Source organism: Caretta caretta, chromosome 2 (genome assembly GCF_965140235.1).
Source record: "Caretta caretta isolate rCarCar2 chromosome 2, rCarCar1.hap1, whole genome shotgun sequence".
Classification (NCBI taxonomy): Eukaryota; Metazoa; Chordata; order Testudines; family Cheloniidae; genus Caretta; species Caretta caretta.
This window is the reverse complement of record NC_134207.1, coordinates 62,967,240-62,984,820: the sequence shown is the minus strand read 5'-3', so window position 1 is coordinate 62,984,820 and position 17,581 is coordinate 62,967,240. Positions and strand designations below refer to the sequence as shown.

Below are 17,581 nucleotides of genomic sequence, written 5' to 3'. Positions count from 1 at the left end.
ACTACATGCCACAAGGGGCCACAACAGTGGTTCCCTTAACCCACCCAGCAATATTGTTAATCTTTCCAGCTATACTCTTAGCCCAGCAGAAGAATCTGTCCTATCTCAGGGCCTCTCCTTCTGTCCCTCCACCCCCACAAAAATGATACTGTTCTGTGGTGACCTAGAATCCTATTTTCGACGTCTCTGACTCAAGGAATAATTCTAACACACCTCTGAACAGCGTACTTACCCACAGAGACCATCCTACCAACAGTACAAAAAGAAGGATTCTGGGTGGACTCCTCCTGAAGGTCAAAACAGACTGGACTTCTACACAGAGTGCTTCCGCCGATGTGCACGGGCTGAAATTGTGGAAAAGCAGCATCACTTGCCCCATAACCTCAGCCGTGCAGAACACAATGCCATCCACAGCCTCAGAAACAACTCTGACATCATAATAAAAAAGGCTGACAAAGGAGGTGCTGTCATCATCGTGAATAAGTCAGAATATGAACAAGAGGCTGCTAGGCAGCTCTCCAACTCCACATTCTACAGGCCATTACCCTCTGATCCCACTGAGGATTACCAAAAGAAACTACACCATCTGCTCAAGAAACTCCCTGAAAAAGCACAAGAAAAAATCTGCACAGACACACCCCTAGAATCCCGAGCAGGGGTATTCTATCTGCTACCTAAGATCCATAAACCTGGAAATTCTGGACGCCCCATTATCTCAGTCATTAGCACCCTAACAGCAGGATTGTCTGGCTATGTAGACTCTCTCCTCAGGACCTATGCTACCAGCACTCCTAGCTATCTTCGAGACACCACTGACTTCCTGAGGAAACTACAATCCTTCGGTGATCTTCCTGAAAACACCATCCTGGCCACTATGGATCTAGAAGCCCTCTATACCAACATTCCACACAAAGATGGACTACAAGCCATCAGGAACAGTATCCCCGATAATGTCATGGCAAACTGGGTGGCTGACGTTTGTGACTTTGTCCTCACCCATAACTATTTCACATTTGGGGACAATGCATACCTTCAAATCAGCGGCACTGCTATGGGCACCCTCATGGCCCCACAGAATGCCAACATTTTTATGGCTAACTTAGAACAACGCTTCCTCAGCGCTCATCCCCTAATGCCCCTACTCTACTTGCACTACGTTGATGACATCATCATCTGGACCCATGGAAAAGAAGCCCTTGAGGAATTCCACCATGATTTCAACAATTTCCATCCCACCATCAACCTCAGCCTGGACCAGTCCACACAAGAGATCCATTTCCTAGACACTACAGTGCTAATAAGCAATGGTCACATAAACACCACCCTATACCGGAAACCTACTGACCGCTATTCCTACCTACATGCCTCCAGCTTTCATCCAGACCACACCACACGATCCATTGTCTACACCCAAGCTCTACAATACAACCTCATTTGCTCCACCCCTCAGACAGAGACAAACAACTACAGGATCTCTATCAAGCGTTCTTACAACTACAGTACCCACCTGCTGAAGTGAAGAAACAGATTGACGGAGCCAGAAGAGTACCCAGAAGTTACCTACTACAGGACAGGCCCAACAAAGAAAATAACAGAACGTCACTAGCTGTCACCTTCAGCCCCCAACTAAAACCTCTCCAGCGCATCATCAAGGATCTACAGCCTATCCTGAAGGATGACTCATCACTCTCACAGATCTTGGGAGACAGGCCAGTCCTTGCTTACAGACAGCCCCCCAACCTGAAGCAAATACTCACCAACAACCACACACCACACAACAAAAACACTAACCCAGGAACCTGTCCTTGCAACAAAGCTAGTTGCCAACTGTGTCCACATATCTAATCAGGGGACACCATCATAGGGCCTAATTACATCAGCCACACTATCAGAGGCTTGTTCACCTGCACATCTACCAATGTGATATATGCCATCATGTGCCAGCAATGCCCCTCTGCCATGTACATTGGTCAAACTGGACAGTCTCTATGTAAAAGAATCAATGGACACAAATGAGACGTCAAGAAGTATAACATTCAAAAACCAGTTGGAGAACACTTCAATCTCTTTGGTCACTTGATTTCAGACCTAAAAGTCGCAATTCTTCAACAAAAAAACTTCAAAAACAGACTCCAACGAGAGACTGCTGAATTGGAATTAATTTGCAAACTGGACACCACTACATTAGGCTTGAATAAAGACTGGGAATGGATTTGTCATTACACAAAGTAAAACTATTTCCCCATGTTTATTCCCCACCCCCACCCCCACTGTTCCTCACACGTTTTTGTCAACTGCTGGAAATGGCCCACCTTGATTATCACTACAAAAAGTTTTTTTTCTCTCTTGCTGGTAATAGCTCATCTTACCTGATCACTCCGGTTACAGTGTGTATGGTAACACCCATTGTTTCATATTCTCTGTGTATATAAAATCTCCCCACTGTATTTTCCACTGCATGCATCCCATGAAGTGAGCTGTAGCTCAGGAAAGCTTATGCTGAAATAAATTTGTTAGCGTCTAAGGTGCCACAAGTACTCCTTTTCTTATTACAGTACTGTGTTAAAAGTAAACCACTAAAAAAAATAAAGGGAAAGTTAAAAGAAGATTTGACAAGATAGGGAAACTGTTTCTGCACTTGTTTCATTTAAATTAAGATGGTTAAAAGCAGCATTTTTTTCTGCATAGTAAAGTTTCAAAGCTGTATTAAGCCGATGTTCAGTTGTAAACTTTTGAAAGAACTACCATACGAACATTTCAGAGTTACGAACAACCTCCATTCCCACAGTGTTCATAACTCTGAAGTTCTACTGTATGACATCTGATCCTCTGAAACAAGCTCAATTTTATTGTGCAAGCTTCTGTCCAGTTTCTCCCTCCTCACGGGGATCTGTTTGTCTCAGTTTTTATACCATGCCCATCATACTGGTATGAGTACCTATACATCAGAACTATGTGATCAGCTGCACAATTACCACTCACTGGAAATCAGGAAACTCAAAGTTTATTTGATATGATCACAAAAAACCCATTTCAACTTATTCTCTTCCTTCCCAGTGAATAAACAATGAAACAATCTTCTGCCTGGCTGGTGCAGACTTAATTAGCTATTATTTTATCACTGATATGGCCATCTCACATAAATCATAGACTAGATTTTTGTTTCTTCCTGGAATGGCCATGTCTTTATTGCTAATACAGCTATGATTTTCAACTCAGAGACAACAAAGTATCCAGACAACCTTCCCAAAAGTGATAAACTCCAATAAGGTCTATATAGTTGAGAAAAATGAATAGTTTTCCTTGTCTTCTGCCAACTTTTCTTTCTGACAAGTGTAAAAGTGATTTTAAAAACAAGATGCTGTCATATTAGTAGGATTCGGACTGCGAAAGGATAAAGTGTCCTTGCACAGAAAGATTGCAGTTAAAATTGTATCAATATTCCTGTTATAAACTGATAAACACAGCACTCAGTGAGGTCAAGCTGTACATGCTTGAGCTGACATGCCAATCTGCCAGCAGTCATATGGTTCTCATATGGCGACACTCCACAGATGCCAGGAAAATGTGAGACGTTTCTGGCTCATTTCATTTCACGCTCCTGAATGCCATGTTTGCCTGTACAAGAACACACACACTATCCATTTTAAATAGTGCAGTTATAGCTGTATACACCCATTTTCTTTAGGGGGTTGGTAATAACTCACCGCATACAAATTGACTGTTGATCAAGGTTTCATGTGCAAACCCTTGCATTGGAAATGAGAGAAGCTTTATTCTTATAAGTCTTCAAAACACATCCATCACCATTTTTAAATTACATCAAGAACGACAAGGTGGGTGAGGTAATATCTTTCATTGGACCAACATCTGCTGGGGAGAGAGACAAGATTTTGAGCCCCACACAGTTCTTTTTCAGGTCTGGGAAAGGTAGTCTGAGCACCACAGCTAAATGCAAGATGGAACAGATGTATCTCAGGTATATTTATTGGTTTCATGGTTGCATTTGTCCTTCATATCAAGAAAGACGGGCAGACAAGAGACATGAATAACCTACCAGAGGTGAATGCATTTTGGACTCCTATAATATAAACTTAAGGGAAAGTGAAATTTAAAAGTTTCAGCTGATCCATAGTGAGCATTGTCAAAAACATCCAATAATATTAAAACAGCTGATTTACTAAAATTAGAAAACTGGCAAAATATTCCCTCATGTGGTACTGTTTTTCACATTCATTTTTGTATCAACAATATAATGTCTATGTCTCACAGACTGACATGATACAATGTTAAAAATTGTCTACATTCATATTTGCTAAATAGACCATAATCATTCATTGAGTTTATAATGCACAATTTCCAAATTGTTGAAATATGTATTTCCACATTAGATCATCTTTGGAGCTATTTAAAGTCTTCTGTGTCAAGTCCAATCCTCTTCAAGAAAAATTGTTTTCTGTTTCTTTCTTTGTAAATGTTGTTAGTGAGAGGAAAACTAAGACAAATACCACTACAAACATGCATTAAAGTAATTATAAAGATGTGGCTTAATTCTACAAAGTAAACACAATAAACTTCAGCTTAATTTACCACATTGTGCCAAACTTTGTACGATCTCAACTGTATTTTCTTTTTTAGGTGGACTTAATTCAAACCATTAATACTAGTGCATACTTTATGTTTCATGTGTATTTATAAATCCAATACAAGGTGTGTGTGTCTGTGTGTACACAGACACACACACGCAAACCATATATATGGAGGTAATATCTTCATGATAAATTGTAGAACCCTGTAATAAATTAATTTATCATCCCAAATTGTTGAACAGATTCAAACAAGGTAAATCAGACAGTCAGGGAAATGTTTCCTTCTTCTCCAAGTAGTGCAATTAGTGTCCTCTCCTCAAAAATTACACTTGTCCAAGGTCCAGTATAGGAAAGATTGAATCCTGCATCAGTAGTAAAATTTCCATACAAAAATATATTAATATTTTGGAGTCTTATCTCCTAACCTTGCAGGGCTAGGAGTGGGAACTAGGAATGGGGGACCCTCTTCTCAGTGGGACTCAGCACTTTGAAGGTACTAAGATATCAAACTTTAAAATCATGGCAGGTTGGATGTAGTTACCCTATTTTATGTTATTTGTTTCCATTTATAAAACATGTACAAATTAGAGAAGAAAGCAGATCAGGTAACTTGCCCCAGATTCAGTTCAGTTCCCTGCTCTGCCACAGACTTCCTGTGTGATCTTGAGCAAGTCACTTCATCTTTGTGTGCCTCAGTTCCTGCTCGAACTCACAGGTGTATCGTGAGGATAAATATACTAAAGAACGTGAGGCACTTAGATACCATGGTGATAGGGACCCTATAAACACCCAAGAGAAAGCAAAGTCACCTATGCAGGTTCTCGGTGCTTTTGCCTTATATTTAAAACACATGTACTAATAGAAACAAAAGAAAACTCAGCATCTTCCTCACAAACCAGGGAGGAAAACAAAAAACACAGCTCACTCCAATCATAAGTCCACACTTTTTCCTCTCCCAAAGCCTGAGATTGTAGGTCATTTTGAGAGATTCTGATTGTTCGCTTTGAGTTCTGGGTAGTTGTTATCATGATAACCACAGCACCTGGCTTTGCAGGTGTAGGGTTACAAAAAAAAAATCCCAGTAAAGTGCTAAAAACATTCCTAAAATATTTTCTCCTGTGACACATGAGCCATATCCAGAGCACATGATGAAGGTTTTATCAGCATGAATTTGTGATCACCTGCAAAATTCATTCATGACTTCACCACTGGTGAATAATACAATTATCCTCAAACTCATACTGTTAAACCTTTGTATCATACCGTCACTTTTTCCCTATAACAATTTACACAGCCTGGTTAGGTTACTCGTATGAAAGGTCTCATTTATTTCAATAAGAATACTAAAGGGGATGATGAGCAGCATTTGGAATATTATATCTAAAGTTTTGTAGAGTGTAAACTCTTTAGGACAAGGACCAGGCCTTTTTCTGTGTTTATACAGTATCAAGCATGCTGTGGGCCCTAACACAAGTTAATTATTTTAGCTATACTTTTTACAAAGACACCTGTCTATCTGTATCTGGATAGATGGGAAATGTGACAATTGGGTAGTACTTTCCTTTTACCCTTGTTGCTCAAAAAAGAAAGAGAAGGGTCATAATAAATTGTGTAAATCCAAATCCTAATAAGATTATATTAGAACAGTCAGAAACTACAGTTCACAAACATTCATTTCAGTGTTGTATATACTGGTTATTGCGTACATTGTACTAATTCTTCTGCCTAAATGATTTTTAAATGAATACCTCCTCCCAGTAAACAGAACCATATCACTGCTCCCAAATAAATTACTCCATTAGGGCAGAATTAATAAGATAACACATTTTTTTATCTATAAGATACACAAATGCAAGAAGCCTGGGAAACAAGCAGGGAGAACTGGAAGTCCTGGCACAGTCAAGGAATTATGATGTGATTGGAACAACAGAGACTTGGTGGGATAACTCAGATGACTGGAGTACTGTCATGGATGGATATAAACTGTTCAGGAAGGAAGGGCAGAAAAGGTGGGGGAGTTGCATTGTATGTAAGAGAGCAGTATGACTGCTCAGAGCTCCAGCATGAAACTGCAGAAAAACCTGAGAGTCTCTGGATTAAGTTTAGAAGTGTGAGCAACAAGGGTGATGTCATGGTGGGAGTCTGCTACAGACCACCAGACCAGGGGGATGAGGTGGATAAGGCTTTCTTCAGGCAACTAACTGAAGTTACTAGATCACAGGCCCTGGTTCTCATGGGGCACTTCAATCACCCCAATATCTGCTGGGAGAGCAATCCAGCAGTGCACAGACAATCCAGGAAGTTTTTGGAAAGTGTAGGGGACAATTTCCTGGTGCAAGTGCTGGAGGAACCAATTAGGGGGCAGCAGATCAAGAAGAGTTCTAAAGTTTGCAGATGACACTAAACTGGGAGGAGTGGTAGATACGCTGGAGGGTAGGGATAGAATACAGAGAGACCTAGACAAATTAGAGGATTGGGCCAAAAGAAATCTGATGAGGTTCAACAAGGACAAGTGCAAAGTTCTGCACTTAGGACGGAAGAATCCCAGGCACTGCTACAGACTAGGGACCGAGCGGCTAAGAAGCAGTTCTGCAGAAAAGGACCTGGGGGTTACAGTGGATGAGAAGCTGGATATGAGTCAACAGTGTGCCCTTGTTGTCAAGAAGGCGAACAGCATTTTGGGCTGTATAAGTAGGAGCATTATCAGGGTTGGAAGGGACCTCAGGAGGTTATCTAGTCCAACCCCCTGCTCAAAGCAGGACCAATCCCAAACTAAATCATCCCAGCCAGGGCTTTGTCAAGCCTGACCTTAAAAACCTCTAAGGAAGGAGATTCTACCACCTCCCTAGGTAACGCACTCCAGTGTTTCACCACCCTCTTAGTGAAAAAGTTTTTCCTAATATCCAATCTAAACCTCCCCCACTGCAGCTTGAGACCATTACTCCTCGTTCTGTCATCTGCTACCATTGAGAACAGTCTAGAGCCATCCTCTTTGGAACCCCCTTTCAGGTAGTTGAAAGCAGCTATCAAATCCCCCCTCATTCTTCTCTTCTGCAGGCTAAACAATCCCAGCTACCTCAGCCTCTCCTCATAACTCATGTGTTCCAGACCCCTAATCATTTTTGTTGCCCTTCGCTGGACTCTCTCCAATTTATCCACATCCTTCTTGAAGTGTGGGGCCCAAAACTGGACACAGTACTCCAGATGAGGCCTCACCAATGTCGAATAGAGGGGAACGATCACGTCCCTCGATCTGCTCGCTATGCCCCTACTTATACATCCCAAAATGCCATTGGCCTTCTTGGCAACAAGGGCACACTGCTGACTCATATCCAGCTTCTCGTCCACTGTCACCCCTAGGTCCTTTTCCGCAGAACTGCTGCCTAGCCATTCGGTCCCTAGTCTGTAGCTGTGCATTGGGTTCTTCCGTCCTAAGTGCAGGACCCTGCACTTATCCTTATTGAACCTCATCAGATTTCTTTTGGCCCAATCCTCCAATTTGTCTAGGTCCTTCTGTATCCTATCCCTCCCCTCCAGCATATCTACCACTCCTCCCAGTTTAGTATCATCCGCAAATTTGCTGAGAGTGCAATCCACACCATCCTCCAGATCATTTATGAAGATATTGAACAAAACCGGCCCCAGGACCGACCCTTGGGGCACTCCACTTGATACCGGCTGCCAACTAGACATGGAGCCATTGATAACTACCCGTTGAGCCCGACAATCTAGCCAGCTTTCTACCCACCTTATAGTGCATTCTTCCAGCCCATACTTCCTTAACTTGCTGACAAGAATACTGTGGGAGACCGTGTCAAAAGCTTTGCTAAAGTCAAGAAACAATACATCCACTGCTTTCCCTTCATCCACAGAACCAGTAATCTCATCATAAAAGGCGATTAGATTAGTCAGGCATGACCTTCCCTTGGTGAATCCATGCTGGCTGTTCCTGATCACTTTCCTCTCATGCAAGTGCTTCAGGATTGATTCTTTGAGGACCTGCTCCATGATAATGCAACACATATATTCAGATTAAAAAAATCTAACTAGCCCTGAAGTTAGTTTAAAAAAAAGGTTTCATGTAAATACCACAGAGTATCATTCAGAGAGCTCAGCATATTGGGAGAATTCTTAGCTGTCTGCCAAGGCCTAAGACAACTGACAGCAGGAGATCACATTAATTCAGACTTAGGTCTTGTCTTCACTTAAAAAAAGAAAAAAGAAAAAGGTATGTTGCTAATTTGAGTTAATTAACCTGAGGTAAAATCCTAGAGAAGACAAGGCAGTTTGTCGTTTTCACCCAAGTTAGCAGATCAAATTAAAGATTATGGGGAAGTTTAGGTTTTTACTTGATCTGCTAACTCATGCGAAAATTATGCACTGCCTTGTCTTCCCTCAGATTTTATCTTAAGTTAGCTCACTCGAGTTAAGAAACCGCCCTCCTCTTTTATTGTATTTTTAATTTTTGTTGTGAAGACGTGGCTTTAGTAACTTTGGTTACTAAAATCCATTTGATTGAAAAGAAAAACATAACTTTATAATATGAAAAAACTGGATGTTATTTTAAAATTCGACAGACTGAGTTAATGCTGTGGTTGTATTGGGAAAACTAAATACTATAAAGATATACAATCATAAAGTGATATACATTGTATCAGAGATAATTGTGAAATGAAATTGCTGAAGAAGTGGCAGTAAGCCTTCTGAAGCAAAATAATCTTCAGCATTAAATGTAGAGATGCATTTTAGCAAGTAAAGTAGTCAAGCTCAAAAGTAGTGACTTTTAATATAACATTTGGATACATTTATGCAAATGAATTTTGGTACTAGTTTTTCTCTGGAAGTGTTTCAAAGAATAATTTCACAAATTTTTCAAGGATCACAATGTGTTGAAATTATAGGGGCAGTTTGAATTTGATCTAGTGACCTTAAAGAATACAATTAAAGATTTAGGCAAATTTTGTAGAGTGAATGACAGAGACACCTAGCACTAAGCTTAAAACAGTAAAAATTGGCCTTAAAAAAATGATCAGATTGGGCATAAATTGAGCAAAGGTGGTTTAGTTTCTGATCCATATAAAATAAAAGAAATAGTTGAAGACCATGTCTCACAATGAAAAGTAGATTTCCAGGCTCATTCAGGACACTGCAGAGAATATGGGCTAGTCTGCTATTGGCAAAATAGATTCACATATGTTTGTAAGCATTTATACACTGATCCCCAGTCTACCAGTTTTAAAGTATGATAATTTTACTGAGCTTGTTGTGAGGTTAGTACATCTGTCAAAAGATTAGGTGCATGACTTATGTAGAAAGAATGGCCATTTGCATTTGTATTAAGCGTTCTACACAATGTCAGAAAGAAACTACTGAAGACTGAAATGGAGATGCTGGCAATTGTTTGGTTGTCTTAAGTTCTTGTGTGTGTGTGTGTGTGTGTGTGTGTGTGTGATTAAATATATATATATATATAGAGAGAGAGAGAGAGATTTTTCTATCAAGCCACTTTAGCTTAGGAGCCTAAATATGGATTTAAGTGTCTCATTTTCAGCATTCAGGTTTTGAAATTTTGGCCCATCAGACAGAGTGAGTGAGTGTATTCTACAGGTAGAAATTAATCACAAACTACTTGAAAGTTTGTTTTTAAATACCCTTTGTCTTTAACCTGTGAATGGGTAATGAAATACCTGACAAGTACTATTCTTGCTCAGCACCCACCATTTTTTTCCCAGGGGTGCTCCAGCCTTGGAGCATCCACAGAGTTGCTATATCTCCCGACTTTACCCTGTGCATAAGGGTGATTATCCACTAATAATTTATACTTTCCCAAATGTTCTTATTGTTAACTTCTGCACAAGTTTTGGAAAAGTTTGTCCTTGTAAATGGATATACGGCAAGTTTGACTTTTCTGATATGTCTATTCAAATCAGGTGTGACACAAAGCAGTCCATGAAATATGACTGCTGAATAGTTTTTGTTGGCATAGAATCTAAATGGCCAAATAAAAAAAAGAGGTAAAAAAGTGTTCATCTTCATTTTGCTCCCCACTGAGTGATGCTGAATGCAGTAGTAGTTCTACTAATAAAAAGATTAGAGTAGGATGTTCAAACATAATTAGCACTGACCAGTCAATGGGAATTTAAGCCAACATGGAATGCTTTTGAAAAAAACCCACCCCATCTTTTGTGATTGCACAGGCTCCTTTTTCTACCTTCAACCTTTGTGCAAACCACTCTGGTAATAATTTGGAGAGACAATGTAGGTGGAGGTTAGATTATGGCCCTAACTTTATAGGCCAAGACTAGCCACTGCACCAGAGTTATAAATGTAATAAGGCCCTTTCTACAGAATGAGTTTACCACTACGTTAGAACCTCTGTTCTTTTTTACTGGGGTCACACTTAAAAAGTCAACTTTTACTCAGTTAATACACTACAGTATCTCTGAATTTACAATAGTTATCGGACTTGATATTGAGAGGTGGCCTCCCTTTTTGAGGCTAAAATTATTTTGCCTGCAATTATTTGAGTGTCTTTGGATCAGTTCCTTAAGTTAATAGACAGTATTAAAATCTAGTGACCACAGTCTCTAATACTGCCTAGGTTATAGATGGCAAACCAGTCAATTGCACCATGTCTGGAAATTCAAACAAGTAATAAGCATAAGTACACACTAGGGCTGCACAAACCCTGCAAGGGATTGTTTCTCTTTGTTCCATCAACAGAACTCTTCGGGGTTCGGTCTGCAGAGATTTGAGACTGGATGATCTCATGCAAATTCATGAAGTTTGGATTCATGTACAGTTGGAACTTCTATGAACCCTCCTTTCTTCATTTGTTCCCCATCCAGCTGCATCCCTCCTCCCCAGCTGTATCCCCTCAAATTTACTTTAGATGTCATTAGGTGTCTGGCACATGTTCCACTGCCACTCTGTGTTGAGTGACTGCCTCACACCTCTCCTTGAACCAGCAGGGAATTGCCATCTTGCTGCCCTCCCTCTCTGCAGGGGTTTGCCAGGCAATGCCACTGCCTCCCATAATGCACAGCAGAGTCTTTCATGAAGGAGGGGGCAACCTGGTCCCCTACAGAGCAACTCCCACTGCAGTAGATTTATTACTAACTAGGGACAGGCAGTGCCCCAGTATTCTCTGTGTGACCTGCCAGCGTGCCCCAATAACTGTACACTATGCTTTTGGGGAACCTCAAACAGCACATGGGTATCTGTATAACAATGCAGCACTATCCTGACCTGTTCTCTTTAAACAACCCCCATCCCATAATTCATCCTGCTTGTTTTATTATTTAATCTCTCTTTCTGGTTTTTTTTTTTTTTTTTGGTTTATCTGTCGCAGCCTCTTAGGCATTTAGCTAACTGCACCATAAAGAGAGTGAGAGCCCAATACACAATAAATCAGCCCACCCAGACTCAAAAACTCTGCCCCAAATCCCTAAAGAAATGGATGATTATAATGAAATCACCCTAAACAGTGTTGATTTCTAGTGTTATTTATGGGGGGAGGGGAAGGTTGCTGCTTTTCCCTTAATTCTGCCATATTGTCTGGTTCACAGCCGGAGACAAACTGAAATGGCCATCTGGTTGATGTGCATACAAAAGGAGTGGTTTGCCAGACAAAGAAGCTACCTTTATTATACAAAGCTATGCATCGCCTCTGCTCAGATTACCAATCTTTTGTTTCTGGTACTGATATAAATAGATAGATATGAGTACACACTCCCTCCTATCCAGATAAATAAAATCCTGGCAGGGCAGGAATACAATTACCACATGGTTTGTGGTATCTAAACTGTTTGGCATATTCCTGATACCAAATAAACTATAGTATTACTGAACATTTTTAACTCACAACCTCAAATGTGGCATGGACAATTCTGAATTCACTGATTTGCTCCCACAAACAATAGCACACACAGAAATATATGCAAAATTAGAAATTGGAATGAGGCCCCTATGAAAATTGACCCTTCTAATTAGCGGTCTGGTTGCAGAGTTAATGGGTCAAATGTTCAATGGCAGGCCCCTAATCTATGCCCACAAAAAATGCATGTGTGCCTTCTGCATACACAAAACTGTACCTACACTCACAAATGGAGAATGGTATGTATAACTTACCCATTCCGCACACAGTACATTTTGTAACCGCAGCCTGGGCACCCACATGTGAAAACATAGCCCCAAATGGCCAATTCATAATAGTTTGACTTCCCTTGTTTTCTGGTATTTGTTGCTGACTAAAATTGATCCCAAAATGGTATGTTTCACGCACACCCAAAGTCAAAATGCTTTAACATTTTTCACAAAAAAGTTTGAAATTTTCACATTTTTTGACAAAAAGATAAAACCAAAAAAAAATTCAGTTTTCAAAAATTAAATTAAAATGTCCCTCCTTGTTTTCCCTATATTTTCTCCTTTCCCTTTTGTCTCCTTCTATTTTGCCACTGAAAAGCAGTGGAAAGGGGAGGAAAAACAAAAACTGAAGAGCAAAAACTTTAGAAACCTATTTTTTTCTATAAAATACTGATTTTTGAAAAAGGTGGTCTTTTGAGGGAGAAAAAAAGTTTGGAATGAATAATTTCAACCATCTCTGATTTTCTGGATGTTACCCGGTCACTGTTTAAGACACCTTGTCCTGTAACATAACTCAACATCTCACCATGTGATGTTATGCAAAATGCATTTTGAAATTTAAAGTGAAAATACACGCTTTCCCCTTTTCTGATTATATTTGATCAGAATGAAATTGGAACTTCACACAAGTTCATACACTCAAGACAGCTGGTAAGTCTGTGAATAATAGTTTCCCTTCTTTGAGATACTTACTGTAGGTAAAAGATGCTATTTATGTGAGAGGTGTTATTTTGGTTGTTAATTAAGAATCTATGTCTTAAAATTTTGCTGTGATCTTTTATCTTCCTTGATTCTCCAGACGGAGTCTTATCCCCATCATTTTGGGACCTACTGATCATCTTTTATAGCTAATTAATTGCCTTCTCTTCATCATGATAGCCATCCTCTAGCCAAAACAGCAGAAAATGCCATATATTGATAATACCCTCCAGGGAACTGGAATGTACAGTAATGTGGCCAGACCCAGCACTCCTCTATCCCTGAAAGACAAGAGAGTCATTTCCTTAATGTGATGGTTCAGGTTAAGTGTTTTCCTTCATTTGATTTATTTCATTTTAAAATTATTTATACGTTATATGTTATTAGTATTACTGTCGTACCAAGAGGCCTCAGATCAGAGCCCCCATTGCACTAGGTACAGTACAAATGCATAGAAAGAAACAGCCCTTGCCCTAAAGAGCTTAACATTTAAATGGGCAAAGCAGACAAAGGCCAGGAAAGGAAACAGAACTGAAATGACTTGCTCCAGATCACAGGCAGAACTAAAACTAGAATGCAGGACTCCTGAGTTCCAGTCCTGTGCCTTATCAACTGTACCATGCTACCTTTCAGTGTATTGCTTTTTTACTCTTCATTAGCATATTTCAGTACGAAAAGGCATCCTTGGAACATTTTGATCAGTGTGTCCACGTCTTCTCCACAAGTGTTCGATCCATATGCATGCAGTTTCACAGAGAGAATGAATGAGAGGGCTACAAATGTTAACTGATGTCATTTCTCACTCTTTCAATCTGATCTGTATTTGCAATTTATTCAGTTGCTAGCTGAGAGAGAAGACAAGAAGGTGGGGGATGGGGGGAGAAGCAGCATTTGGTTTCTAACCATACCCTTAGCTTCCCTGATGGCTGTCAAGCATGTTAATCCATAAACTGCTCCCCAAAGAAAGGTTACTAGCTATCGGATCCATGCAATGGCATCGAATTTGACTATGTATCAGTCTCTTAATTTATAAAATGTAACATAACACAACAAACCTAACTTTAAAAGTAAAAAGTCAATTAAAAACAAAAATACTCCTCCAATGTGATTTCACATCCACCCAGCCCCATCGTCAAGGAAGAAGAAATGGCACTTGGACTTTGACCTAAAGGTCAGCAGGAGATTTCCAAAGCTAAGGGCTCTCCACAGAGCAGCTGACCTCTGAGGTATTACCTCAAGTACCCAAGCTGATATTACCTTTCATTACCCAGGGAGAAAAGCAGCTTCCCATATAACTAGTATGGCTTTATAGACCAAAGTCAGCACTGGGAAGCAAATAGAAAACTAATATAAACGCTGATGAACTAGTGTAGAAGAGGCAGGCCATTTGATAGTTATAGTGTTAACCTATGACTTGAGAAACCCAGTGTCAAGTCCATGCTCTACTGCGACTTCCTGAGTGCCCTTAGGCAAATCATTTACTTTCTCTGTGCCTCATTTTTCCATCTGTAAAATGGGGATAACAGCTCCACCTTACATCACAGCGGTATTTGTGTGGAAAGATGTTGATTGGGAGGTTCTTAGGTACTATGACAATGGGGCCACATAAGTACCTAAGGTAGATAGTAGCATGCAATATATTACACTAGCACCATCAGGGAGACTGCCAGATGCAAATGGAAAAAGATACTTTTGGCCAGGGAAATAACCTTAGATTCCAGAAGCAGTCAAGATTCTAGAAGCACCCAACATTGCAAATCCAATGGCCAAAGGTCCTCAATAAATAGAGCAGAAATCACCAGCCTAAATCTTTAAAATCTTTCTCTCGTTCTACTAGCATCATCTCCATGTTACCCGGAGTAACCTTTGGTCAGTTCATTCTCATCCGGATCCTACCATCACAAAAAGATTGGGAATGCAAAGACACTGCTCTGTTTGGGTCTGGAGAAAATGATACACCAAACTGCGTGCCCTCTGCATGAGGGTAACACTTCTGCCCACAATGTCTTGCCGTCTCTCACTGTGGCCTCACATTCAAGTTGAACAGAAGGGTCACTAAAGTCACGCCTGAGTGCACTCTGTTTTAGTGCACATGTAAGGTCCACATTTGAGTATGCAAATCAGATAGCTGAGTAGCCAATTGCTTCAATTTGCAAACGCAAATGGTTTGTTGCAGGCATAAAAACATGCATGCGCCCATTTTCGTGGGCACAATCAGTTGTATATACAAAACTGAACATAGAACAGGAGGCTGCGGCTTAAAATGTGACCCCGCTCCCAAAATTATTAACAGTTGAGAACTGTCTATTATACATGAACATGTAAGATGTTAGAATTGCCAACAGTTTGATCCAAAGTACATTGAAGTCAACAGAAAAACTCCCACTGATGTCAAAGGGCTTTGGATCTGGCCCCAAATCTGCAGAGATCCAAGGTTCTGCTAATAGGGATAGAAATTGATAGCTGGGAGGGGTAAGAGAAGAAGGGACATCTTAAGGCATGGTTTTAAAAATAACACAAGGAAAGAGAGTGACCTCCTGTAGCTAAGAAAGGGAAGAAAAAGTAGATCCAGTTTTTAATGCAGACAGGTCCAAACAGGGGACAGAGTGGATTCTGAAGACAGAAGGAAAAATAATTTTTTTCTAGACCTGTCACTTTCAAATGAGTCACCCCCTGCTTCATCCTCGCCATTGATCCTCAAGCGTCTCAAAGCAGCATGAAAGCACAAGTGGATGGATTTTAAAGCAGCAGCAAGTAGCTTTAATTAAGCTGTCCTTAAGAATACAAGCTGGTCAAGTCTTTAAAGACACCAATATAAAGGAAGCAACAGTGCACGATCTCTTAACTGTTCATGCAGTTGCAGAGAACAAAAAAGGCTTGGTACATATCTTTCCTGCTGACTTAGGATATTAGATCCTGCTAAGTGCTGAGCACCATTTACCCCCATTAACTTGAATGAGAGTGTAGGGTGTTCAGTCTCTTCTGGTGATGATCAGTGCTTTGAAAGATTGGGCCTTTATGGCCTGATCTGATGAGGTACTGAGCACCCTTTACCTCTGCTGAAATCAATGACAGTTGAGAACACTCAGAATCTTGCAGAATCAGGTGCTCGCTGATTAGACTTGATGGACCATGAAGGTAAATTTGGTATACAAAGATACTCAACTAAAGGGGAAATAAAGATTAGTCTAATTATCAGTAGATATAGTATTTGTGGCATAAAGGAGGGAAAAATCCAGCATTGAATATATAACATGAGGTTCATTTTCAGTCATACAATCGCTGTCAGCTAATGCCCATTAAACCCTGCATAGATTGGAATTTTATGATATACATGTTCTAATATATCTATATTTAATCTGACAAAAGTTGGACAAACATGTCCTAAAGACCAGGGGTCCATTTTATGTGCTTGGGTGTCCAAACACCTGCCAGTTGTTTGTCCCTTGAATTGAGGACATCATGTTTTCAATTTCCTTCAATAAAGCTATGAATCTGGCAATTTGCTGGCCTGCTTCAGCTAAACAGAAAGGACAATTTGAGAAAGATCATAGTTCAGGCTCAGTCAGACGGAAACGATTGAAAACAGCGAGCTGGCCGCTATGTTTCCCCAATGCAGCTTGCTGTCGCAGTTTGACTGACAAACTGACTTTTTTGAGGTGCTCATGCCCATTTCAGTCAGAGTTTATTGAAGGTGATTTTGATCTTCTCCATGAGGCCACAGCAGTGGCCATGCCATCTGTCACCTTGATTGCATCGTGGATTCTCTGGAGAGAGTGCTATGGCTCCTGATCATTTACAGATTGTGCAGCTTTCGCCTCCATAAGGACCACATGCACAGAGCCAGATGGTGAACATACACGCTTATTATAAGTCTTTATCTCTGTGCAGGAAGGAGAGGCACCATTAGATCTCCCTCAGGAACTCCGCTCCTCTCTACCATCATGCTGCTCTTCAGCAAATACAGTCTTCTTCAGCTGTCATCAACCTACCTCTGAAAATTAAAAAAATAAACAATAATTCCATCAGCTGAAGCACGAGACATACAGACAGTATCACAAAGCAACTCCCCGCTGCCCTCCCCTGACTGTCAGCACTATGTAGAGACAAGTTTGTTTGCAAATTGATCGTTAATATGAGATTAGGAT

The 17,581-nt window shown here is 40.4% G+C and overlaps 1 protein-coding gene across 1 annotated transcript in view; it reads left to right on the top strand.

The window, feature by feature from the left end:
- LOC142070760 (uncharacterized) overlaps positions 1-15,415 on the top strand; it is a 66,789-nt gene extending 51,374 nt beyond the window's left edge. The window contains exon 3 of the mRNA XM_075124727.1: positions 15,271-15,415. Coding sequence (XP_074980828.1) covers positions 15,271-15,415 — 145 coding nt within the window. The remainder of the gene's footprint in view (positions 1-15,270) is intronic.
- Positions 15,416-17,581: the final 2,166 nt, after the last annotated feature.